This window comes from Cavia porcellus, unplaced genomic scaffold (assembly GCF_034190915.1).
Source record: "Cavia porcellus strain 051 isolate PalLab524CR breed Dunkin Hartley unplaced genomic scaffold, mCavPor4.1 scaffold_25, whole genome shotgun sequence".
Lineage (NCBI taxonomy): Eukaryota > Metazoa > Chordata > Mammalia > Rodentia > Caviidae > Cavia > Cavia porcellus.
Window position 1 is genome coordinate 3,686,287 of NW_026947508.1, and position 26,771 is coordinate 3,713,057.

General features: G+C 45.4%; 1 protein-coding gene across 19 annotated transcripts in view; it reads left to right on the forward strand.

The window, feature by feature from the left end:
- Positions 1–26,771, forward strand: part of Camta1 (calmodulin binding transcription activator 1) — a 734,954-nt gene that overhangs the window by 16,537 nt on the left and 691,646 nt on the right. For 12 of the 19 annotated variants that reach the window (XR_010042900.1, XR_010042904.1, XR_010042903.1 and 9 more), the window contains exons 2-3: positions 10,096–10,165; positions 14,980–15,098. The exons of 3 other annotated variants lie outside the window; for them this stretch is intronic. Coding sequence is in view for 8 of the 16 variants with exons in the window: in XM_063235416.1 (XP_063091486.1) it covers positions 10,096–10,165; positions 14,980–15,098 (189 nt within the window). In the remaining 8 variants the exon portion in view is untranslated. The remainder of the gene's footprint in view (positions 1–10,095; positions 10,166–14,979; positions 15,099–26,771) is intronic. 4 more of the 19 variants (XM_063235421.1, XM_063235425.1, XM_063235423.1 and 1 more) reach the window with 1 other exon arrangement.

Genomic DNA, 26,771 nt, shown 5'->3' on the forward strand with positions numbered 1-26,771 from the left:
ACTTTTCAGATTCCAAGAGAGCAAATAGCTAGTCTATATAGCCACTAGGTTGACTTCTTGTAATGTGTTCTTTTGATTTGGAAGTTTGCTGATGTCTGTGCAGAAAAGCCCCCCAGTCCTCCCAAAAACCGTGGAAATACTTTAACACACATACTGGTTAATGGGGAATTAGCAGATTACATATGTGAATATTTAATTACCAAAGGGTTGGAATGTGTCACAAGAAAATTGTGATGTTGAAATGTATAATTATTTATTGTTGTTACTTTGGAGGCAGCAGCGCTGTTGTAGGACTTCTTGGTCCTGCAGGGTCCATGTGAACATCAGTCATTAAGCTCTTGCATTTCAGCTCCTTTGCTCCTTGTGTAATAACCAGGTACCCTCCAGGCATAGGGAAGGACAGACGCAGTCCCTCTTCCAAGGAGCCGAGGTGGAGAGCCTGACCTCCTCGGTGCCACGGGAGATTGCAGCGGGAGGCAGTGCTGTGAAGAGGATGAGTGATCCTGAGGGTGTCAGTCAGGACAGGCTGGGGAGCCTCTGGAGCAGTGCCCTGCAGGAGTGGGCGCTTAGCTGAGGGAAGGGTTGTGGGAGGAGGTTCCAGGACAGGGGCGAGCTGGTCTGGGAGAGGTGTCAGGTTATATGCGACCCTGTGCAGGTGGGGAAATAGTAGCTGAGAACTTGCTCCAGCCTTTGCCCCTAAAGTGTTTTGTGACTGAGAAGGTTATGGAACCTTTCTGAGCTTAGTTACTTAGGAAAAATCTACATAGCTGTTTTTATTTGGGGATACTTATATAAGAACATATACAAATTTAGGCTTTTGGTTATTTTCATATAAGTCAAAATATTCTTTGTGACTTTCTCTGATTGGCCACCTAGAAACACAGTACTGGCAAATTTGAATTATTTTTCTGAACATTTCCCCTGGTCTTTGGCATTAGGATTCACTTTATAACATGTTTACCCCAGAAGCCTCTAGTGGGTGTGGGGAGTGTAATTGATAAGAGTGTTCACAGTGTTGCCCTAAGGCACATGGAAGATCTGGGGAGGCTGGGGGTGGTGCTTGTGGTGGTTGATTTGACCTAGAATCATTGACCGGGAAACCTGTGGCTGGGGGTGACACTCCTGGAGGAAATGGGCGGGTGAAGCTAGGAGGGGCCAGGGTGCAGTCACACCTGCAGGTGCACGCGGAGGCGTAGGCGGGGTCAGGTTGCAGGGACTTGGAAGGGCTGACAGGGAGCCTGGATTTTACTCTCTGTTCTGGGAGAGCCCTTTAGAATTTTATTTTTAAGCAGAAAAGGATTGGATAAAGTCAATTCTCTTTTAAGGTGCTAATAAAGGCCACCTGCTTCCCTCTGTAACTTCCTTTCCACACACACAGCTCAGCCATACAGCATTGTGTTCCGTGTTTTAGACTGCTTGTGCCAAAGGGTTGTCGCCTTGCACGCTGGTTTGCCTTGACTTAGCACACTTCCTCCAGAGTGCAAGCGCACAACTTGCATTTGTGCTGGCTCTTGAGCTTGCCCGCCTCTGAGTTCCTCTTGTGTGAGACTTGTCTGGGAAGCCTTCTGGACCTTGCTGGATTCCTTCCAGATAGGGTGGGCGCTGTTCCTTTGTCCACCTGTAGCACTCCAAGGGTCTCCTGGCCACGGCACATTTTAGTTCCAGTGGAGTTGCTTTTATTCTTCTTTCTCCCTCAGTCAGCGCAGTAACTGTAGGTTGAATGAATGGACAACTAACTAGGAAGGACTGGAATCAGGAGAACATCACGCCCGGCGGGAATTGTTTGCAGCATTTGGGTTGAGGGAAGCTTACGTGCTGAGTTGTGTGTTTATGGAGTTTTGTGTGTGAGAGAGACACAGTTGGTGGAAGGTGGGCCTTGAGGGATGTGCATTCTCAGGTTTATTAAACTCTTACAAGGGAGTTTGGTGAGGCCCAAGTGAGACAGGGGACAGAAGAGAGCTGTCTTGGGCAGACTGGATGCAGACGTTTCTGCTCTGAGTGAGGTGTAATTACAGTAGCCCCAGAATATGTCTCCACAGCATGACATTGGAAATGGGGTCAGAGGTTAGGCACTTGTTGACAGCAGCCTGTTGTGTTTTATTTCATTGCAGAGGGCAAGGGGAGCTTGATGCTAAAGTCATGGAAGTCACCTTCCCACGCATAGGGCAGAGTAGCAAAGGTGATGGGTCTGCCTGGAGGGCAAACACACATGCCCGCACATCCCACGGTCTAGGCTCCTGAAGGCATTGGTGTCGTTTGGCTTGTAGTTGTGTAACTCTGCCCAGGACTGTGCCTTGTGGTTGCATGAACAAATGAATCAATCAAAAAGAATTAGGAGGCTGGGTGTGGTGGCACAGAACCTGCAGCCAAAGCTCTGTGGAGACCGAGGCAGAAGGATGCAAGTTTGATGCCAGCCGGGCAATTTAGCTCTTAGATGCTGCCACAAAAAATAAAAATGATGTGGAATATAGTTCAGTAGTGGAGTGGTTGCCTAGCATGCGTGAGGATGCAGTTTCAGTGTCCCACTACCTCAGAAAGTTAGGAGTAGAAGTCTACATAGTGAGGTGACCTTGGGAGCCTAGAAGGTACTGGAAGGCAGAGATGCAGTCAGTGTTGACATTTCATTGATGGGGAGGAGGATAAGTAGAGGCTGAGAATGGCTAGAAGTCTTACTGAATGGGAAGAATTAAGTCAGGGATCTAAGTGCAGAGGTTTGAAAGGAGGTGGTCATTTGTAATGCTGCAGAGTTTAAGCAGATTGCAGGGGAAGGAAAAGGAGTGGGTTTGTGGCATGTTAGTTACCAGCGGCCTCAAGTTTAGCGGCTTCCCGCAGCAGGTGTTTATGATCTCAGGTCCTGAGTGCTGTGGTCCTGAGTTCCGGTGGGCCTGGCCAAGCGTGCAGCCTCTGGGCCCCACGACCAGACGGCCACAGGTCTGGGCCCTGTCTCGCTTGGGCCTCACCAAACTCCCTTGTAAGAGTTTAATAAACCTGAGAATGCACATCCTCAAGGCCCACCTTCCACCGACTGTCTCTCTCTCACACACAAAACTCCATAAACACACAACTCAGCACGTAAGCTTCCCTCAACCCAAATGCTGCAGACAATTCCCGCCGGGCGTGATGTTCTCTTGATTGCAGTCCTTCCTGGCGCTGGGCTCTCGTGGGAGAGCGCAGTGTGGGAAGGCCTGCCTCCCAGCTCCCAGGGTCCTGTGAAGGAGTAGCTTTGTGCGGCTGTTGGACCGAGGCCTCAACTCCTTGCTGGCTGCGAGCAGAGGTCACTCAGTTCTGGCCACCTGGGCCTGGTCCACATGGCAGCCTGCTTCTGCAGAGCCAGCGAGAGTCAGTAACAAGACAGCCGTTACAATCTGTGCTGCCCAGGCACAGCAGTGACAGCTCATCAGCTTGGCCACGTTATGCTGCTCAGCAGCCACCAGCCACAGGGGCAGGCGTTGGCATCAGGGTGGGGGTCGTGTAGGCAGTGTGTCCACCACAAGGGGTGGGAGAGGAGGACCGGGAAGCGAGAGGGCAGCTCCTGTGATGGAGTCCTGTGGGATGTTGGTGTTTGGCAGTGAAGTTCCTGGTGAGGGCTGACATGTGAGAGGCCCTCTTCAGGCAGCCTTCCTGACCCTCTCCCTTCATCCCAGGCCAGGGCATGGGTCCCTTTTCGTGTCTTCTGTCGATTGACATACTGCCTGGTAACTGCTGTTGATAAACTCATTGGATATGCCAAGCTGGAATTATTTACCATGCAGTTCGTGGCCACTGAGGGTACCTGCACTGCTGGCCTTATGCTTTTAGTGAGGATGAAAGGAGGGGGTGACCATGTGGAATGTTTTATCTAGTATGAAGTGATACGCAAAGTATTTAAGCTTCTACTTTTTCCCATGCAAGTAGGAGACGTGAAGATTACCTTAGGTTTTTCTTGTTAGCTTGGTTTCATGGTGTTGTACATAAGTTATAGAAGTGGGCTTTATTTAAAACTGTGATATTTTTAGGGCCTTTGAGTGGAGTGTTTGCTTTTATGATAAGTGATCTCAAACTGCTGCCTCTTTCAAGTCCTTTTTTATTTGTCCAACTTGTATTGTTTGAAAAGAAAATCTGTCCTTGCTGCCCTTGTCGCTCTTTTTCTTCTGTCCGAGTGTCAACTGTTAGCTCCCTTTTTTTCCCCTTTGGATTTGTTGCCTCTGATCTTCTCTGGGCTTGGCAACCTGATAATTAAGCTCGTTAGAACTGTGAGTAGTTTAGTAGTAACCAAGCCAGGAATGTGGGTCGCGGAGCCTCTTTTCACTGTAAAGTAGGTGAGCTGGTGTGTGTAGACTGTGTGCAAATCTCTTTTGGCCTCCTGAGCGCCTCTTGGCTTCCTTCCTAGTGTTGGCTGTGTGCGGATGGAGACGCGCAGGGCCACGCCGTGCTGCGCCGTGCCCGGGAGTGCGCCTGCCACCTTGCCGGCACACGCCTCACCACTCAGTTACGGGGACAGTGTCGTCTCCCTCTGCTTTCCTCGGAAGCTTTAGTTTTCTGGGCGGTAGTTACAGGTGATGGGTGGTTTGTGAAGCACAGAGGGCCTGCGGGAAGTCTCTGTGCCAGCAGCGTCCTCGCCCTGGGGAAGTGTGCCCAGCACCCAGCTCTGAGGACCAGGCCTTCAAGCTGTCCCTCATTGCCCATTTGCTTCTGCTTTCCCTAAGAGCTGCTGTTTCCTTTTTGTGCCCAGCTTTTGGGAGAAATGTCTGCCTTTCCAGGGCGTTTGCTGCTTGTTCTTGCGGAAGCCGTGGGTGGTGGTGGGGTGGGGGCGTGGGCCTGCAGTGGCCCTGGCCAGGGGCCTGAGCGGGCCTGGATGTCTCCTTTTCTAGAGTAGGCATGTTTGCCACTGGCTTAGGATGAAGACTGGGATTTTAAATCAGAAAATCCGTCTTAAATGTGCATGAATACTGGAAGGCCTAGTTTATTTTATATCTGAGGGGTTAAAAAATGGTTGTCCTTAGTCATAGTTACAAGAAGCACCATTAAAACAGTGTAATTTTAAATCTTGGATAGTTTGTTCTGCTGATATACATGTATTTGTGCAAATGTGGATGTCTATTAAGTGCTCTTTATTTTCAGACTGTTGAGTATACTAGCTTCCTGGCCAAATTAAATTTATGAAAATTCTAACCAAATTGTGGTTCAATCAAGAAAGATTTTTTAAAAAATCGTGAAAGCATGTTAAACATGCTTTACATGAATCTCTGGTAATAGTGAGTCAGTTAATCTGATTTCTCAGGCCTTAAATCAGGCTAGTTCTATTCTAGAGTTAGATCCTACAGCTGTTTAGACCTGCGGCTGTTTGTGGTTTGCTTTTGAACCTAACCGTAGGCATTGAACTCAATTTGAGAGCCTCAATGGTCTGTGCCCCAGTTCCTACAGAGGTTCCTGTTTCGGTGTTTTATGTTTCCTGTCCCAGAGGAGGAAGGCGCTGCCTACCACACTCTTTCTTTTTAATGCAAGTGTGCACTTTAATTCTGTTTCTATCCCATAGGAGTGTTGTGAGGGCTATTGTAGTATAATAGTGCTTGGGGTATATTTAAAACTTCTTGGAAAGAGGTAATAGGTGATCACAAAGTGTTTTTGTACTGTACCAGTACATGTATTTTCCCATTTACCTTTTGTGGTTGAGATAAAGGATAAAGCTAAAGCTACTCGTGTTTAGGGGTACATGTTTTCATCCAAGCTCGAGATATCATTGCCGGATCTGATGGAGTGTCCCCCAAACCTGTCTTTTGTTAGACCTTGTACTTCTTTTTTAGTAGGCTTATGCTGCAGCCAAAGCTCTTGACTCTTCCTGACGGTGAAAACTTTATTCTCCTGCCCACCCATTTTTCTTAGTGATCAAGGGATGTTTCCTGATTTTTTGAATAAAGGAATATGGTTCCTTCTAAAAGGTTTCCGACCACAGCATTGCTGGACTCAGACTCCTCAGCTCCTGATTTGCTCCTGTTTCTGTGGCACAGCTGCTCTGAATGTGTGTCCAGGGGACCAGAAACTCGCTGGGAGCACAGAGCAGCCCCGGCAGGGGGAGAGCAGCGCTTAAGAAAGACTGCTGGCCTTCAGCCAGGCCCGGACGGGGGACCAGGCTACTGCTCCTTTCCCGGGGAATTTTGAGAGTGCCACTCATTTATAAATTCCACAAATAATTGGGGCTTCTGTTTGTGGCAGACATTTGAATTAAGTACTGGAAACACTGGGATGAGGAAGCCAGATAGCCCTTCAAGGATGCCTTTTTAACACAATTAGATCTTGAAAAATATTTATCAGAGAAGAAATACTACTTTGGTTTTAGATGCTGAGTGGCCTTAGGGCTTAAAGGTGGAGTTGTAGGTTGGCAGAAGCCATTTGTGAAGGGGCCGACCCTTTTGTAATTAAAAGACAGTTAACAGGTGGCATTGTGCAGTTTGCCAGCTGATCTTGAAACCTGTCTCCTCTTTCTGGGCCTTTCCTAGCCTCCCTTACAGTTCGTTAAGACTTGGTAGCCAGACTCCTGTCAGTGGGATGACTGCTGAGAAGTGTCCCCCTTCCAGGCCTGGCCCCTAAAGCTCCAGGCACATGTGTAGTTGATGCCCTGTCCTCATTGGAGCACAGAGAGAACCCAGTGACTGGGGAGCTCCCTGCCACAAGATGGAGGGGGCACGGGTGCCATTACCACTGTGGCTGCCTGGAGGGAAGCTCTCTGCTGACGAGGGGTATCTGGTTGAACTTTCCCTGAGCGACATGTATTTACTTCTAGCCGTTATGCAGGTTTCTGTGAGTTAGCCTGCCCACTCTAGACACCCTCCCTCAAAACAGACTCTGCTCTGGTTATTTACCTGTAATGCTTTATGCAGGGCCCATGGATTTCCAGAACTAATCTAAGGTACAATAAGTGACAAAAAGTGTAGCGTATCACTTCTAGTTGATACAGTAGTTTTTGCGCTCAAGGTGGCCTCTCTATCTGTGATTTAATTAGTGGTGTGGATCCTCAGCTAGCTTTTAGGGTATCTGTAGAGTTAAACATCCTTAGTTCTTGGTTCAAAGAATTGTAAATAGTTTTCCTTATGCTACTTTTCTCTTCCAAAGCCTGTAATTACTTCTTATTAGATGGCATTTTGCTTCATTAATCTGTCGTCCAAAAACTACATAGAAAGCAGTCTGACCCGGGTTCTCTGAAGAGACAGAATGAATAAGACATAGTCCCTGCCTCCAGAGAGTCTGTGCTTGGTGCACCGCATTTCCACCCTGGTGCCATCTGCCCCTCATTTTTGCCTTTAATAGGCCACGTATTATTATTTCATTACCTTTTTTCTGTTGTCTCCTCAACTAGACAGCGTACTTTCTGAACTCAGGGACTGTACTTTCAGAGCTCTGCACACCCCTCTGGGGTACTTGTAGCAGCTACTGGGCACTGTACTTAATTGAGTAGCTATCCCTGTAGTTTCTCTTAATTATCTTGCTTGGATACTCTGGCATAGTTTGTATTATAGTCTGCATTAACGGACAAAAGCACTTTTTAAAAAAAGCCTATGAGGAATTCATAGAACTGTGCTTTTGAGAAGTGTCAGGATTGGAAGGATTTTTAAAATCATTTATCTAATTCCTGATCTTTGAGGTTGATGATCTGGTTCATGACATACAAGGTGTAGCCGTGAATCATGGCCGTGGCATCACCTGAGGCTCCTTGGAGATGACTTTCAGATTCTACTCAGACTTGTGACTCAGAACCCACATTTAAACAGGGATCCTCTGATGACCCACATGCACATAAAGTTGTCAACCTCCCGTGTGACTTTTGAGAAAACCGTGCAACTTAGAGTTGCCTAGAGTCACACAACTATTTATTTTGCGTATTCGTGTTACTTGAAAATTGGTAAACTATACCAAAGCCTGGGTGCCCTCCTCAGACATCATGTATTTTATGGGTGTCAGAATTGTAAAAAAAGTCTCCTAGGTGACCATCTTGAGCCGAACTATTGAACTATGTGCTATGAGTTTGAGGCTAGCCTGGGATACATAGTGAGACCACATCTCAAACAGAACAAAATAACCTCCCAGGACCTCCTAAAAGAAAGAAATTCCAACCTGGTTTTCACCGTAGCATATTATTTTCTTCCTTGCATGCTCTGTCAGCATGAGTCTTTTCCTGTTAAGAAGGGCCCACCTTGCTGTCTGCATGGGCCCTCTAGGAAGGCCTTCTGTCCTGTCCCTGCTGGCTCCCAGCCCCTCGGTCAGTAGTTTCCCTATACGCCAGCCTCCCGTCACATGGGCAGCCCTTGCACATGTGTTCTGTGGCAGGAAGCGCAGGCTGTCCTGAAGGTGCTGTGGGGCTGCCTCACCCCGGGGGACTGCAGATGCAGCCAGGGCAGCGCAGGACACCTGTGTTGTGGCAGGAGGACATGAACCCACATGTGACCTGAATGCCTGTGCTTATGTACTCTGCTGTGCCATCCTGAGAGCTGCTTTGCCCAAACCTCTGTGCAGCGCCAGGGCGGCGCCTGGGCGGGACCACTTCAGCTCTGCGGATGGGGATGCGAAGCGGGGTCTTTGCAGTGTGCACACGGGGCATCAAGAGGCGCCCCTGATGGGGACTGGCACACAGAGCACCTCCTGCCCCTGCTCTGGTGAGTGGCCTTCTGTGCTTTGAGAACTGCAGTTTTGCAGTTAGGGTGGTGACTGGGTAGATTTCCCTCTCAGTTTGTGTTTCTTGTGGAGTAAGTTTTGTTGAGGCTTCTATTCTGCTCTGGAGGAAAGCATTTTAGTGTTTTGTCTCTGATATTTCTGTTACGTATTTTAGTTTAGTGCTTCATTTTTCCTATTTAGTATGTATTTGGAACATTTTACCACTAATTAACTTATCAGACTTTGAAGTGGGATGTGAAAAGCCTTTTTTTTTTTTTTTTGGTGAAACCATTAGTGTGTCCCACCAAATATTAGTGATATTAAACTTTTGATGTGAGACCATTGTTAAAGTTTCCTGAAGGCCACTGAAGCAATTTTTGGTGATAGGAAGCCAGAAAACGTTAAAGAAAATGAATATAAGACATTCTTTTTGGCATCATAAAACTTCAGATTTCAGAAACTGCGTGAAGATGAGCGGAGGCCTTCGTGTTGGGCTCTGCCTCTCTGGGTATCACGCTGGAATTCGAAATGGGCAGTCCCAGCGCTGAGAGGAGTCCCTACTGTCCAGGAGAGCCCTGGGGCTGGGTGCCACCACGGGTGGTACTGCAGATGGCATCCGCAGATGGTATCCTGGGCAGCTGCTGCTCCGTCTCACAGGGAAGGGAAGGACAGGGAAAGCCCTGGAATGATAATCCCTAGATACAGAGAAGGAGCTGCCGTTCGGTGTGAAACTTGCTGCTGGTGTCTGAATGAAGCAGCCTGAGGGCAGGGGCATTCTGCTGACTTTTTCCATCCGCCGCACTGCTGCTTGGCATCGTAGGTTGTTGTGTACCAGCAGTGCATCGGGCGTGCTGTGGGACATGTTTAAGGATGTTCGATATTGACCAACTGTTAAATGAACACACTGGTTCTTAGCATTTGTGATCAGTCCATAATGGGTCCCCTAAAAATTACCCGGGTACGTGTGTGCACGTGCAAGGATGTTCTCCACACACATCGTGTTCTGAAACATCTGAAGCCTTAAGATTAAGCACTTTTCCACATGGAACCATTTATAAGTAAGTTGCCAATATTTTCATCAGTCTCCCATACTTTACTGTGTATTTCTTATAAACAAGACTGCCATAACTGGAATACAGTAATCAAAATCAGGAAATTGACGTTGAGGCATTTCTGTTGTTAAATGCAATGACCCTTGTAAATAAACGTCCAGTCAGAACCTCGGGACATGTTTGGTCGTCTCTTCAGTCTCTTCTAGCACAGCACAGCTCAGTCCTTTCTCACTTTGATGACCTTGAGCCTCGGCAAGACTGCAGGCCGTCGTTTTGTGGCATGTTCCTCGTTTTGGATTTGTCTGATGTTTCCGTATGATTAGATTCAGGTTTTACATCTTTGGCAGGAATATCACAGAAGAGCCAGAATATATCTTTTTCAAAGATTAGTTTTACATTTTATTTTCTGTTTCCTTAGAGCGTTTCCCAAAGTGTATTCTGCGGAACTAGCACCTACTGTGTTCTCAACACCGTGCCACCTCTAGAAGGTAGGATTCGAAAAAGCTTTTGACTTACAGAAGGGGTGGGCTTGGCAGCAAGAGTCATAGTGCAGGGGAAACAGCCTGTGACCAGGACTCGGGAGGCCTGGATTCTGCCTTTAACTTGAACTGTGTGATCTTAGATGAGTTACTTAATCCTTCTGGGCTGGAGAACCAATACTACTGTCCTAAAGTTTCTGTGAGGATTCAAAAAGCAGTGGACTCAAATCACACAGAAAAGTCAGAGTACTCTGCAAATGTTGGATAGAAACAGAACCGTTCTGGAGGTCTAGAGTCCAGTACCAGGTGACAGCGAGCAGGAGCAGTGTGACCCGTTGTGGGAGGAGCCACAGGCGATGTCCAAATCCTGCACGGGCCACGCATAGCTGTATTTCCTGGGCAAATTAATCTCAGCCTATGTCCCTCATCTGTAAAGTGGGGATGATAAATAATTTTAAGCTTTATTGTGAAGATGAAATGAGAGAATGCAGCGTAAATTCCTTTGTGGATGCCTGATAGAGTTGAGTCCCACAGATGTTTACCCCTAACCAATAATAGAAAATTGATTCACTTGGTCACATGTAGCTCAAGGTTGGAGCTGAATGAAATAAAACAGGAGAAAATGCCCCTAGACCCTGATTGGAATGATAGGTTGCAGGAAGTTGGGCCCCTGCTTTACCTTCCCCATTCACATATTTTTACATTAAAAATATAAATGCAGCTGGGTGTAGTAGCACATGCCTGTAATCCCAACACTTAGGAGACTGAGATACGAGGATCAAAGTGGCTTGAGGCCCCCTGGGCTACATAGTGAGTTCAGGACCACTCTGAGTATGTATTGAGGCTTTGTCTCAAAAAAAAGAAGAGAAAAAAAAGTCAGTCAGCTAAATAGAGGGTTATCAGACCTGAGGTATGAGTCCAATTGAACGCGGACAAGAGACTAGGTAACATGACTGACACATCTGAGCCCCTTAGAGTAGGAAAAAGAGATAGGATGATCATCAGCTAAGGAGAGAGATGGTTCAGTAGTACACTACTGATATTTTTCTACTTTAAAAAATACTAGTATTTTGAAATCTTGAAACATCTTTTTGTATAATTACACCTGACTTTACTTCATTTTGGAGACTTCCTTTGGAAAAGATTAGTGTAAAATCTGACCAGCACTTGGCACGTAGTTGGTGCTGGATTAACACTTTTGGAGCAAAGTGGTTTGCAGGTCCTGGGTTAGTCACCGCAGTGCTTGCTACTGTGAGCACTGTGCCGACTGGAACATAACAACACACGCTTACATTTTCCTGCAACAGTTCCTGTCCTGCTAATTAAATCTTAGCACATAACAATTAGAGCTAAATAGAAAATTGTAGAGCTTTCTTTTAATTTTTCCACTTCAAGTTGTTAATCAAATATATTCCCAATAAGATCTCGCAGTTGGCTACACAGTTGTACCAGCTTACTTTGAACAGTTGGGTCTAGAGGTTGAGAGATGAATCACAATCAGCGTGATTGGATAATAATGTTTTTCGTTATTTACAGAGCCAAAATCATTTGATTTTTATTAACTGTGAATCAAAATAAAAAGATGTCATTTCTAGGTTAGAGTTAATTTAGTTACAGTTTACCTTACAGAAAGGTAATCATACAGTATCTCAAGGAATAGGTCAGGTATCTTTCTTTGGATTTAAAAATGGTTTGGCAGTGAGAATCTTCATTTTTAGAAACAGAACTGAAAGCAAGAATTCTGCTTTTTGTCTTGTTAACTAGGTGAATAAGCATTTTTGTGCATGTTAGAAAGATTCAGCTAAGTTACACTGTACCTCCAAAATTGTAATTTGGAAAATACTTGAAGGTTGTTAGAAAGGATAGTTTATTCTCTAGAATCATAGCTGTCAGCCAAGCAAATCATCTGTCAATTTCAAGAACTTCACTAGCTATGTTTCTATTGTGGAAGAAGTTAGAAAATTGTTTTATAAAGTCATGTATCATGCATGCATATTTTGCTAGGTAATGATAATAAAATGTCACAGTGTCATTTGGTTGACACTCCCATTCTGCAGTGTCAGAGTTAACTATTTGGATTGAATACTGAGATGCAGTTGAAATATGTATATTCCTGAGCTTTATTATTAAGATGCTGCTGTTAGGATTTAAAAACTGGCACATATATTTTATTATTCAATCACCTATAGTTATCTCAAAACATTAAGCAGCACCTCTTAAAAACATTAAAAACATACTGTTGTGCACTGTTGCCATGTGAATGATTCTTTACCAGTGTTCCCTTTACCATGTTTTACCTGCAAACACCAAACTTTGAAAGTGCAAGTTTTAACATTTTGTGATTTTTGAATTTTCGATATTCTTTCTGAAGTATTGAGATCGGCATCTTCATAATACACAGTGGGAAGGTGTTCCCATTGTTAGGTTTCTTAAAAACATCCAGTTTAAAAAAAAAAAACATCCAGTTTATATCCAGGATGAACCTAAATTCTGGAAATGGCACAGTTGAAACACTGGTTAAGGGCAGCCCATTGGCCTGTCGTACTCCTGTTCCTTTTAAACCCTGGCTGCAGCGGCCCTGTGAAGTGCTATGTTTAGCAACTTGATTGAGACAGTGCTTACACAGCCCTTCTGCTCTGCCTTTCTTCTTAAAAGCCTTTGGGCCGAATCAGTGCTGCCTGATTTGGTATCAGTGGAGACCAAGGCTTTTCCTGTGGCAGTTAGTTGTGCTGTTAAGAAGCACCCCCCACAAGGTGCTTTTATTTACCTCAGGGCAGATAGGTTCCTTGAAGAGACTGAAAGGACGGAAAATTAATACGAGGTTGTGATCACAAACAGAGATAGAAGCCAGAATTTAATATTCTGTTCATTAGTGTTCAGAATTCCACTTTAAACAAATGGCTTTCCCTGAGACCGTTCACATGCAGGGCAGAGGAAGCCCATTGATTGGAGCATCTAGCATATAGTGCTATTTTCCTAAAAGATACCCTGTAAACATGAACATCTGAATTGAGTATAGATTTTAGAATTTCACCCCTACTTTCAAAATCATGTATATCATGGAGATTTTAAAACCAGAGTAAGATCACTTTAGGGACAGAGAGAAGGAGGTAAAGGCTCATGTGCTTTGGTCTTTAGTGCCTTACAGTCTTAGGGCGCACGGCATCTCCCTGGGAGGATGCAGAGCAGGGAGCATGCAGGCACACAGGAGTGCGAGGGTCACAGTGTGTGATTAGCTTGGAGCTTCCTGTGAGCTTTCTCTTAGGTGAACAGGTTCCTTTGTTACAGTTTACTCATTTGGCTACTAAATTAAAACTTTAGATGCTTTCAGTCAGTTTTTAAGTTTTGTCTTGCAGTAGAAATATATGATGGTATTATAATTCAATTGGTTTTATAGTTCATGGACCAAAAAAGATATAATATGCTAAAATCTTAAGTTCATCCCTGTAAAATATTCTGTATGATGCCAGTAAAGTTTTTTAGACTATTTCTCTGCTCAGTATTTTCCTTCTAGGATCTTTTTCATGAGAAGAAATGTGTTAATCAGATGAGAATCGTTGGAGAGGGTTTTCTGAAAATTTTCTTATTCTTTTTTTTTTCTTTTTACGTATTAAAAAAAGTCTATGCTAAACAAAAGTACAGTAAATAACTAGAAAATACATTGTTGTATTTCAGTTGTAACATAAACGCCTTCATGCCTATGTAACATCTCTGAATTGAAAGGCATATTATTGAATGACAGTAAATTTTACAGGGATTTACTCCTGAAAGAGAATTAGATGATGTATAATTCTCTGAGTGATGCATTTGGAAAACTGAAAATATTAAGTAACTTACCCAAGGTCACACAACTAGAAAGCAGCAGAATGGCCAGAATCTTAGATTCATCCCTTGGAGTTCCGTGTCTTTACTATGCCTTAAGATAAAAAAGTTGGTAAGATTGTCTTATGGAGTAAATTCAGTCTTTAATGTTTAATGTACTGCTCCTTTGTGTCTAGTTATGCATTGTATCTTTTGGGTATATATTGGGGATTTCATTTAGCATTAAAAAAGTTGGAGTGGGTAGTTTTGAATCTATAACTAACTGTACAACAACTGGCAAGGATGTTTGAGCCAGGCAGAGAGTCCGTGTAATAGTGGAATAATAAATGATACGTAAATGAACGACTAAAGGAAATGTTATATAGAGAAGTGAAGTAGAAACCATCTGGTAGCCTGGTGATCAGGTTAGTCAGACATACTGTGGAGTTTAAGGTAACTCGCATTTTGATGAAATACATTAATTCTCCATATATGTGCATGCAAATCGGGTTACCTTGAGTGATGTATTTTTAGATTCAGGTAGAGAGGCTAGCTTCTGTATTACCTGGTAGCTAACTGTAGGTTCAGTTCCTTATAATATTTGAAGGAGACATCTTACTTGTATTTTAGGAAATGAAGGAGTGTTAGTCTATGAATAAGATTGTCATGTATTATAATTCATCCTACTCAAAAGTTTAAAACTTTTTCAGCTGGTTAATAAGAGGTTTCTGGGATGTGTGAAGTTAAACCATTTTGCCATTTTGATGTGCATCATGCAAACGTGGGTTTGGGCAGCTGCTGGGCTAGTCCCTGCTCGGCTGCCTGTGCCGAGGCAGAGCTGGGTCCTGCCTTGGAAGCCCGGCCGCTGAGCCGTAGACTGGCGTCACTGCCTAAGGCAGGGCGGCCCCAGGTGCTCACGGCCTCACAGCACTGAACCAAGCTGCTGTTGGTGGCCTTGCCAGTGTACTTGAAAGGAGGCTTTTCTCTTATTTTCTCTGAATTTATTGTTTTCTTCTTTATAGATGATCATGGGAACAGCAATAGTAGTCATGTAAAAATCTTTTTACCGAAAAAGCTGCTTGAATGTCTGCCGAAGTGTTCAAGTTTACCAAAAGAGAGGCACCGATGGAACACTAATGAGGTAGATAAATTTCTATTTTTAAGGCTATAATTATTTTAAGGCAAACTGTAGGTTGTTTTATATAGTACTACTTTCTCAAAATACTGAACTAGGAAATTGTCAAGGAGAGGGATATTTAATCGAGATCCGACAGGAGCCAACATGTGTCTTGGTCTGTCTCTCTGCTGGGCTTGCACTGAAAATGTCAATGTGCACGCTGACTTCACTAAGGGAGCATGAGTTTCTGTGTTTGTGCCTTCTTACCTTTGGTGTCTTGCACTGTGGTTAACTTGCCCACATTTCAGGTAAATACTACTTCTGTGTTGTCACGGATTAATAAATACGCAGGCCCAGTGTGCTGCAGACAGCATGGCGCTCTGACGGTGCGGGCTTCTGTAGAGCTGGGGAGGACAGCACCGCAGCGAGGCTTGCGGGGAGAATCCCCCGCGTTCCCCTGGTGATAGGAATGTCTGTTAGGAATGAATGCTGTACGGGAGCTGTACATGTGGCGTTCAGAGAATAGGGTGGCAGGGTAGAATGAACAACAGTTTATCTCCTGGGGTGAAGTTTCCTTTTATGGTAAACTTTTATCTCAGATTCTTAGTAATAGGAGTGCATTATTTTGTCATTTTTAAAATCTTAAAATTTGAGTATTTTAATTTAGAGCAGTAGCCATTCATGATGGTGATAAGAACTGGAGGTGTGTCCATTTTACTTTAGGGTGGTATTCGTTCACTGTGGCGGTAAGAATTGGGTACATGTTCATCAGTTTGTAAATTGTGTTGCTTGTAATCAAATGGTGAGGGTCACGAGTTTTGCCCAGCTTATCTAAATCCACTTTTGTTGCTGATTGAACATTTATTTGTTAGTTAGGTGAAACGCAGCACCCAGCCTCTAACAGGCTCAGGTTTTTGTTTTTTTGGACATGAGAAGCAACTATTGCTGCCTGTTGGCTTTTCTTTTTTTTTTGAGACAGGGTCTTACTGGGTAATTCAGGCTGACCTAGACTCACTCTGTAGCCCAGGCTGGCCTCAAAGTGGAGGTGAGCCTCCGGCCTCAGCGAGGAGTGCTGGGATTGCAGATGTGCACCACCACACCTGGCTGTTGGCTTTGTTTTTGAAAGACCTTGCCAGCTTCTTGAGTCAGAATAGTTTTGAGGTGTGGGAGGTTACAGGGTTCAAATCCCTTTATCTAATCAATAGTTACAGATTTAAGGACTTTATAGAACTTTACAGCTTTGCTACCTTGTCTCAACTGGATCTGTGAATGTATTGTGATCATGTATTTTGAGAATGATATTTTCCCCTTAGGTAGAATACATTTACTTAGACAAATATTAGCTCATTCAGAGGCCTATGATTTTAACCAGCTATTTATTAGCTGTTTCAAAATTTTAGACATGAAAACAAAGTAAATATGCTGAAATTAGTTGTAATCATGGATTATAATTCTTATCCACAGCATAGTGTTATTTGGAAACCAGCAATTCTCTACTACATTATGAATTATTTAAAAACTCAGTATGTTCCTTAGTATTCCCTGAAACATATATTTGATGCCATATTATTATACATTAGCTCCAGTTTATAAGTATAAAAATACATAATAGATGTTTTTCAGTGTTATGTTTCTTAAGAAATTGGCAGTGTAATTATAATTTAAAATCATATTTAAAACCAGAAATGGCCTAATGATTAAAATTGGTGGTTTTAAGGGTCTTATAACTAGCAATGTCAGAAATGTAGTTGGTAGATTATTTAGATTTGTGGCTTCAGGAGCTGGGGATATAGCTCAGCAGCACACGCCTGCCTGGCAAATGTGAGGTCATGAGTTTGATTCCCAGTACCAAAAAAAAAAGAATCCCACTGAACTAGATTTGTGGCTTCAGAACATTTTTTTGGGGAACTTTTAAGCTGTGTTCTTCATCTTTCACAAGTTTATTTACTTCTGAATTACTTATGTGGTGGATTTTACCAATATATTAGCTGCCTTATAATACACTTGTGAAGAATTTTTATGAAGGAGAGACTGAAGAAAGTGAGCTCTGTGTTTCCTCCCCGGTCCCCTGCGCAGACTCCTTGGGAGACCTCTCCTTCCAGGTGGAGGGAGGAGAATGCGTCTGGCCTCTGGCTGGAGAAATGGGAGATGGGTGTTCTAGATGGGAAAGGTGGTTGCTTTGTGCAGGCCGAGCCGGCACTGCTGCAGCAGCGCAGCACTGGGAACCGTGTCCTCCGGGCAGGGCCGCGAGAAGTTCCCTAAGTTCCCCTTCCCGCGAGCTCGAGTTCTTTCCGTGGTGTGTCCGCTCAGCGTGGACAGAGCGAACTGTGTGTCTGTGAAGAGAGGACCTTGGCGTGAAGAGGAGTGTTCGGTGTGACAGCAGACTTCGTGAGTCGTTAGCTCGGGGGAGTTGTGTGCTGATTCTGTCACTGGTTTTGGTTTGCTCTGTTCTGAACTGGCTTGGATGACAGTAGGAACAGGACAGTCAGGACAGCTTCCAGGGGCTTGCTCCTGTTGATTTTGCTGGGTATTGGCATTTCCCCACTCTCTTCAGCTTGCCATTCTTCATGCTGACATTCAGACTGGGAGGGAATCAAGGTCAGTGGACTTAGCCTCTCCCTAGAGCTCTGCGGTCCTAGGTGAGGGAAAATCCTATTGAGTCAGCACTGCCTGGGAAACCCCTTGCCTGGCCTGGCCGGGCTGTTAGGAAGAGCCCATTTTCTCCGCTGGAGTGGGGCGGGGTGGGCCCCAGGAGGCTTGCCACTCACTCACGTCCAGCAGGAGGTGTGTGGGACAAAAACTGCCTGTCTTTGGGCCAGCTTCCTGAGGCGGGGCTGCCCCTGGAGGAGGTGTGGGGGCCCAGAGGGCTGAGCACCCTGGAGGGTTGTCTCCCCTTCTCTGCACAGCTTGTTTGCCAAGTGAAACTGGCAGCCTGAGCTGCCTCCGAGAAGTGGCAGCTGTCATCTTTCTCCGTCCCCTGTGCTCGTTCGTCCCCCTCCTCCTCCCTGTCCTCTTCCTCTTCCTCTCTTTCTCCTCTCTCTCTCTGCTGGGTGTGCACAGCTGAACTCCTAAGTGCAGTGCGTCTCTGTACTGTGTGTGTGCCTGAGTGTGTGCGGTGTGATTGTAGGAGGCAGAGGGAGCTTGTGCCCGTCCAGGTGTTCATTGGGCACCTGTTCTTCGCTAGTGACTGTTGTATATAACTTTCTAAGCCATATAACAGTGTGGTAAGATGGATATATGTCCTTTTAGGGATGAATAAGTATGTATAAAAGGGTTAGATAATTGGATCAAGACAGCATACTTGAGAGGGGCTGTTTCTAAGCTTAATTTCTTTTATGTGTTACTAACTTCTAGGAATTTTTGTTCCATTATTTGTTTACGCTTTTGATTAAAGACCTCATAACTCTAAACTGCCTTAGTGTACTCAGCCAGTGCATTCCATACTGTAGTTTTGAATTAGAAAGAGAGTTAATGGAAGATCAGTGTCGTGAATTCACGTGCAGGTGTTTGGTGCAGCTGACAGTCACCGGGAAGAAGACCGCGCAAGGAGGAAGAGGTCGTTGGCCTCGCTATGCTTTTGTTTTTTTAACCTTTTCTAGCCTGTTGGAAGTCACAGATTCTCTTGCCCTTCTCCAGCAGTATTTGCTGTTGCATAATAAATTAAATGTTAGATCTTAAAGCAGATCAATTCTAGACTGTGGGTTCTCAACCACACTGATCTCTGTTTCTAAAGACCATCAAGGAAATGATGACGACTGCAGCAGTAATCTGGAAGCCAGCGTGTATTGAACATTTATTGTGTGCTAGGCACGATTGAGTGCTTTACAAGAATAATCACATTCAATCTTTGTCTTAGTCACTTTCCTGGCCACTGGAACAAAATACCTGATACCCACAGTTTGAAAGGAGGCGAGGTTTATGTTGGCACATGCTTCCAGATACTTCCGTGGTAGTGGGCAGGCTCGATTGGAGGAAGAGCCTGGCTGGGTGAAAGCTGCTTGGGTCATGGCAGTCAGGAAGCGGAGAGGAGGCTGCGGAGCCCGGGGTGGGCAGAGAAACAGTCTCTGCCTGAGGCCCTCCCTTCTAGCAGCCAGTCAGCATTGCACCCTGAGGTCCAGTCACTTCCTCTAACCCACCTCTGCACACGTGAGCCCCGTAGGGGGCATTCTGGATCTAAACCCTACAGTCCTTGAATTTATTATATGAGGTGGGTTATTTGATTATTCTCCTGTGATAGGTGAGGAAACCTTGGCTGAAATAATGTTTCCAAAGTCAATGGGTGTGGGGCATGGGGATTGGGACCCTGCGGCCTGACTTCAGGGCTGTATCCCCTCCTGGCATGTCCCAAAAGCAGTGTCAGGGGACTTCTCCAGTGTCTTGCAGCAGTTAATCTCAAGTCCTTTTGTTTTATGGAATTGCTTGCCTTCAGTTTTCATTTGCATTTTCAAGTATTATACGTAAACTTAGTGTATTTTCGTGTGATTTTCCTAAAAGTAACAAAACTCATTTTTTATGGAAATAGTTTTGATTCTTAATATTAATGGTGGGTTCTGGATAATGAGGAAAATATATTGCTAGTAGAAATTTTGTACCTGTGATTTTTATTTTCAGGTTAGGGGAGAGAGAAAATATTAAACGTAGAGCATGTTCTTTAGTGGAACCAACTCATTTCATAATCAGTTGGTATTCATGTCTTTACTAGGTGAAATAATTACAAGGTTTCTGCGTTTTCAGTTAATATTTTTAAGGCCCAGAGCCAGAAATAATTATGTTAATGCAACTTTCTGATTGCATAAATGACTACTTCACAATTATACTAATTAGTACTCCATACGTGTTGTCCAGACTGAAATTTCTTTTGTTTAGTCATTAATTAGCTATTTGACTTAAAATATAATGATAGCATTCCCAGGTCTCTGGCTCTGGATTTCAAATGGCATTCTTCAAAGCCAGTCTACTGTAGCACAATCAGCCTTTTATGATGAATATGTTCTCCCTAAGTATGCTCAACTCACTTTTGTGTTCTACTATTTTTGAACTATTATGACCTTTTGCTGCTTCTTTTAGCATGAAGTTGCTGTAGAGTAAGCAGACAATTCTAATTTGTACTAATCGTTTAAAAAAATACATCATATGCTCTTAGTTGCTGGTAGCTTCAGAGGTTTTCATATTAAAAATGTATTTTTTTTTAATGGTAAAGGTGTCTATGTAGAGATTAGTGTCGCTATAGATGATACAGTTTAAGCCACATCCTGGAGCTTGAAAAAAGCCCAAGTATAATTATAACATTTTTTAGGGGATTATTTTTAAAATCCTGAGGGGGGGTTCCCTCCATATTTAGGTAAGAAAAACAGACTTTCAGATTGGGAATTGCTAACTTATACTTCATTTCAGGTTTTTTCTTTTCCTTTTTTTTTTTTTTTGAGACCAGGGTCTTGCTATGTAGTTTAGGCAGACTTTGAACTCACTGGCAATTCTTGGTGATCCTCATGCCTCAGCTTTCCGAGTGCTGGGATTACAGCCATGTACCACCATACACAGCTCCAGTTTTTTGTTTTTAAACAAGCAACATTACCTTTTTGAAATGTATTTAATCTTTATTTGTATATGTAGGTATACATTCTTGAGTTCGTTTTAGATATTTTAAATTTTTTTCTCTGTATAATTTTATAAAGTGGATTTAAGTCTGTTATTTTTCAGTGATTGGTTTTACTAGTATATTTATGTTTTTGCAATATGCAACTGTGCCTTTTGGGGATTGGTTAGAACTGTTTAAACTTACTAATATGAGCGAAGCTGAAGAGTGCTAGTACTCTAGTTGTGAAGATCAGGGGTATTTTGGCTTTGCTGACCCAGAAAGTTAGTTAACCCCTAAGTAGAGCTATGTTTTGTTTAGTTTTAACAGAGCTAGTGGTTTGAATGCTTCTGGATTATATTTGGAGTCCAGGCAAGGTTTTTTTTTTTTAAATTTCAGATACAAAAATTCACATGTGAACAGCAGACATGTAGAATTGACTTTTAAGAGTGACACCATTTGATTTTGAACCTAGTATGTGGAATCAGGTTTTCAATTAAATATAGTGTTAGTAATTGGATGAATTCCTTTGCTCAGGGTAGTAGTAAAAGAACTAACTGGGCCCCAGAACCCAGGTCCGCACAGGCCTGTTCAGCAGACAGCCTGCTCCAGGCGTCTGGCACGGAGGAGGCAGTGGCCGCTGGATGTGCAGAGGCGCTGGGCAGAGCAGGGCCCTTCCGGAAGTCCTGGTGACCGTGGCCACTTTGCTTGGAGCAGGCAGGGTCGACCCTGAGGAATGTGAGACAGACAGCAGTCCCATTTGCAGAGAGTAATGCCTATGCCATTTGATTAAGCTGCTAAAGACAGTGTTTTAAGAGGGAAGATTTCTGTGGGCCCACCTCAGATTAGGCCTGGACAGTTTTACTGTGACACTACTGCGGTATGTGGCACCTAGAAACCCTGGCCCTTGTTCAGTAGTCATTGTTCAGTGCATGGCTGTAGAATGAATGAACACATAAAACCACAAAAATCTCACTGTAAATTTCCTTCTTTTTGAAAGAATAAAATGTAAAATGTTTCAGGGCTTTATTTTTAACTAACAGCAAATAGAATTTCTTTAGTGAGATCATAGTAATTTGACAGTGTTATGATTGAGCTCAGAATTTCTTAATTCTTAAGAGTTTTTATGCAAATATAAAACTCAGATATAAATAGAAACCAAAAAACCAGTACAGTGTACATTAATAGTATTAGTTAATGCGATGGATGGTAAGTTGCTAAAACCAAATTGTCTTTTGCAGCATGAATATTATACTGACTGCCCTCAAGCAGGTTCTCTGCAGCTAGGCCTGTGTCACTACTCTGTGCCCTGCATAATTCTCTCCTTCTTCCCTGAGAAATTTCTTCGGCAGCAGACGTTTCTGAGTCCATGTTAGGCGCTGGTACCAATGCACCATTTGGCCTTCAGTTCACTTCTCAGTAGCCTGAGACCAGTTTAAATGACCTTGTGGGGTGCGCAGGCAAAACAGTCACACATCACAACATGGGCAGAGAGTTTTTGCCTTGTTTGTTATAGATGTTACTTTTTTCAGATCAGAAATTAAGGTGTGAAATAATACAGTGGCCTAATGAGCCGCAGATCTGGGATGATTCACAGAGCCTGAATTGAGAACCACTACTGCCTTGGCAAGGGTGCAGAGCGGGTTCTGGACGTGGCTCTGCCTCTGCTGGGGGGCTGGGTTACAGACGATGCCTGCCTGTTCAGCCTCCTCATGGTCTTAGGCAATGGTGTGCGCTGACCTGTGAAGGTCCTTAAACACAGTCACTATTTCAGAGTAGCTTTTCTGGGTTGGACTTCTAGGGAGGCTTGGTTGCAGCTTGGGAGTTTTAACATTTTTTTCTTTTTTACTGTTAATCATCGTCTCTTTATTCTGTTTGTCAAGACTAAATTCACTGGCTTTCATTATGTCCAAAGAGTTGTACAACTCCCACCTCCCCCTCATTCCAGAACATTTTTGTCACCCAGCGGCTTCTGGTCTTTCCCAGCCAGTGGACAGGAAGCCCCTTTCCTGGTCTTCAGGCCCTTTGGTGTTGTCTTCATGTTTGTATACCTTTGGGTCCTGCACTTGAAATCTGGGCATCGTTCTGTTTCCAGAGGCTGCTTATGGAAAGTGCTCAGACTCACGGAGGGTGCATTTGGGCGGGGCATACTTTTCTAAGTTGGATGGAGAGAGCGTGAAGCGAGGTTTCTCAGTTGCAGATGCTTTACCTGTGGTTGTCGGGTAGAACACCCCAGCCTTTGTAGTAATGGTGGGAGACGGGAGAAGCCACCGTCCCCACGGGAGGCAGGCCGAGGGTGGCGCGCTGAGCACCTGGAGGACGGGCACTTGTCAGCCTAGCGGACGTCAGGTGCGATTGGTCAGAATCTCCTGGCCAGCCTTCCCTTTAAAGGGGACCATCATGAGGACAGAGAGGAGGTCAGAAGGCCGAGGACTGAGGGCCGGAGGGTCACACCTCTCCGGGCTGCTGGGGGGAGGAGAAGCTGGCCAGAGGGAGGCTAGTTTGGTTGTCAGGTGTGGTTCATAGTCAGAAAGGCTCAAGAAGTCCTTTTGCAAAATAAGAAGGGGGAAAATGCTGAAATACGTTTACCTTTTTAGCGGGTGAGGAAGAATTGGAGGGATGAAAACACCATTCCTGAGAAAGGTGCATTGGAATGCAGACAGTCTCCATAGACTGAGGTCAGATTGGAGTCGATTGCCCTTGTGCCTGACACGTCTTCAGGCTGTGGGGGTGACAGATCCCTTTTCCTGGCATCAGGAGACACTCGCTTGTGTGCGAGTTGGAATCTTTTTGTATTGTTGACAAAATTTTGATTTCTTAATTCTAGATTATTTAAGAATTATTTTTGTTAAATGCTTTAATTATTACTAATCAAATTTTTTTTAATATGGAAACATTTTCAAGTAATTTTTAACAACCCACTCCTTAAGCAACTCAGAGAACCTGCTGTGTGGTGACTATGTATTCTTTATTTCATAAGTGAGGATAGTGACACGTAAGTGTTTTGGAATTCGCATCTGTCAGCACCCAGCACTGTGTGCTATATAATTTGTCCTTTTTTGTGTGCTGTCCCTGCTGGCCTGTAAGCTCTCAGTGGCCAGGGATCTCCTCGGTGTCCACAGTAGGCTCCGGGCGTGGGACACCGCCTGGCACTTCCCGGAGGATGAGTGAAGAGTCTGGGGTTGCCCTATTGGGCTGCGATGCATGTGGGCCGCACTTAGCTCCCCCTGGGTTAGACTGCCTTGCAGATCATCACCAGGGGCCCCCAACAGGTGTGTGGGTGTGACCCCAGAAGACGTGTGCTCCCAGTACACCAGCCCGATCCCAGGAGAGGAAAGGAAGCAGCACACGAGGCAGTAGAGCCTCACACATCCTGCATGCAAAAGGAGCATTCTACCCGAGTTAGATCTCCAGCCCTTTGTTTTTTGGTACCAGGAATCAAACTCAGGACCTTGTGCTTGCCACATCCCCGGACCTCCAGCCCTATTTTTAAAATTTTATTTTTAACCCAGAATAGGCTTGTTTTGGAGGAAGTGCAAGGTCTTGCTATGTAACCCATACTGGCCTTGAACTTGTGGGGATCCTTCTGCCTGAACCTCCAGAGAGTGGGGATTATGGGCAGGCACCACCACACCCAGCCCAGAATAGGTTTTGTGACCTGATATTCTCTTAATGTGTTGTACATTAGCCCTTTCTTGACAGTGATTGACAGCATCGTGTTTGTTGACTGCATATTAATGCTGTTAGATTCCATGCCATCATTTTTGCATTCAGCGATGGTTTTGAGGCCCTGCTGTACTCCAAGTACTGGTTGGACATACTGGAAGGATGAGCAACGTCCTGTTTTCAAGGGCCTTGTAGTTTGAAGGAATGCCAGACAGTGCATAAGAAACAAGTAAAAGAGTTTTGGAGAGCGCTAAGAGAACAGAGCAGGATACGGAGAGGTGCGTGATGTAGGTGAGTTATTTTAGAGAGGGTCTTCTTGGAGGAAGTGAAGTTTGAATTGAGATCTGAATGGTGGAGACTGGTTGGCTGTCTGAGACTCTGTGGAAGAGCATCCTGGGGACGTGAGGAACCCGTGCACAGGCCCTGAGGCAGGCACATGCTCTGTGTTGGCTGGGGTTGAGACCCTTGGCCAGGAGCCAGGCTGATGATAAGCTAGGTTGAGAGGAGCGGCTAGGGCGGACCCTGCAGCACAGTGTGGGTGTGAGCCTTGGATTCCTCTTGAAGGGCAGTGGGAAGTCATGGGGGATGAGTGACCAGGCAGTGATGACATACGTGGCATTTTCTCTCCAGTCTCTCTGGCCGACTGTGGCTGTACGGGGAGGTGGAGAGACCACTTAGGAGACTGTTGCAGTCAGTCCTGTGATCTTGGTGAGAAGATGCTGATGGCGGCGGAGAGGGAGAGCAGACACTGTAACTGGAAGGTGGAGCTGTCAAGACTCCTGGGATATGATGGGAGGAGAGGGAAGGAGAAATCAGCAGCGAGGCCCGGTTTGTGGCCTCAGCACCTGTGCCCGTGCTGAACCTCAGCACGATGCCTGTGCGCATCGTGGAGAAAAGGCCTGGGGGAGGAGAGGCCATGGAGTGTGGGGCGCGAGCAGGCCCCTGGCAGAACTCTGCACGGAGGCCCTGCTTGGGCTGGGAACCTGGGGAGCTGCCACCATTTCCAGGTGGCATTTGATGCTGTAGGCGAGGTGAGGCCGCCTGGCTGGAAGTGGGGACAGGAGATGTGCACAGAGCAGGAGGCTGCCGGGACTCAGGGTGAACTGTGCAGGTGTCCCCACCTCAAGGGCTTAAGCCAGCCCTGCTTTGTCATCTCACAGTTCTGTAGACGAGACCTGTCCAGAGGCCTTGGGGTGAGACTGCATCCTGCCTGTGCCCTTTCCGGGGGGGGCGCTACATTCCTTGGCTTGTGGCCCCTTTCTTAAAGCCAGCAACATAGGGTACCCCTGGCTTTCCTGCCATCATTACCTCTTTATGTCTGCCGATGATCTCCCCTCCCACTTCTAAAGGCTCTTTTGATTACCCTGCATCTACATGGATAATCCAGGAAAATCTCCATGATACAGGATCAGCTAGTTAGCAACCCGAATTCCATCTGCTGCCTCACTTACCTGTTTTTTTTTTTGAGACAGGGTCTCACCATGCAGTTCAGGCTGGCCTTGAACTCACTTTGTAGTCCAGGCTGGCTGGGAACTTGCATTGATCCTCCTGCCCCAGCCTCCCGTGTGCTGGGGTTACAGGTGTGCGCCACCACTTGACTTCATTGACTTTTTGCCGTTTAACACGGTTGTATAGTTCTGGGGCTTAGGATGTGGGTATCTCTGAGGGGCCACTGTCTTCCTGTCTTACAGGAAACAAAGGCTGCCTGGAAGTTGAGTAAAACGAGGATGGAGAAGTCGCCAAGGGTTGGGTCATCTGGAGGCCCTCAGAGACCTTGTTGAATGGTTTCAGTGGAGTGTCGTTGTCCAGTCCAGTGGAGGGGCCTGAAAAGCAGAAGGGTGGAGGGGAGTGGGGGTCACCCGGAGTTGTGCGGCAGATTATGAAGGAGAGGCCAGGACCTTTCTCTGGAAGGTGAGATGGGGACCCGGTGGAGGACCAGGGCCAGGGAGGGCTCTCTGAGGAGGGGCCTGAGGACAGTGCCTGCCGTCCAGATGGCTTAACCAGTGAAGGGCCTGGAGTTGAGTCATGAGATGGTTCGTAGAGATGGAGATATGGACATAGGCTCAATGTGGTTATGTAAAAATAAGCAGACTGTCCCGAGGCGAGTGCTTGCCTCTGGGTGTGGACAGAATCCTGGTCCTCCAGGCCCCCAGTGTCCCATCTCCTGTTCACAGGAATTGGCTTGGCTCTTTCCTGGGAGCCAGGTCGGCGCTGCTGTGGGGAGTGTTAGCCCTGCGCGCCACGCTCCGGGCTCCCCCTTCCTCCGGTCCTGCTCCTTGCTGATTTGTAACCTGCCTCAGGTGTTTTCTTTATTGTTGTTTCAGTAACATTTATTCACTCAACAGGGTTTGCTGAAACCTGGCTTGGGGATTCTGTAGTGAGCCAGACAGAGATCTGTGCCTGTGGGGCTTGCATTCCCCTGGGCCTGTCCCATAAGCAGGAGATCCCTTAAGGCT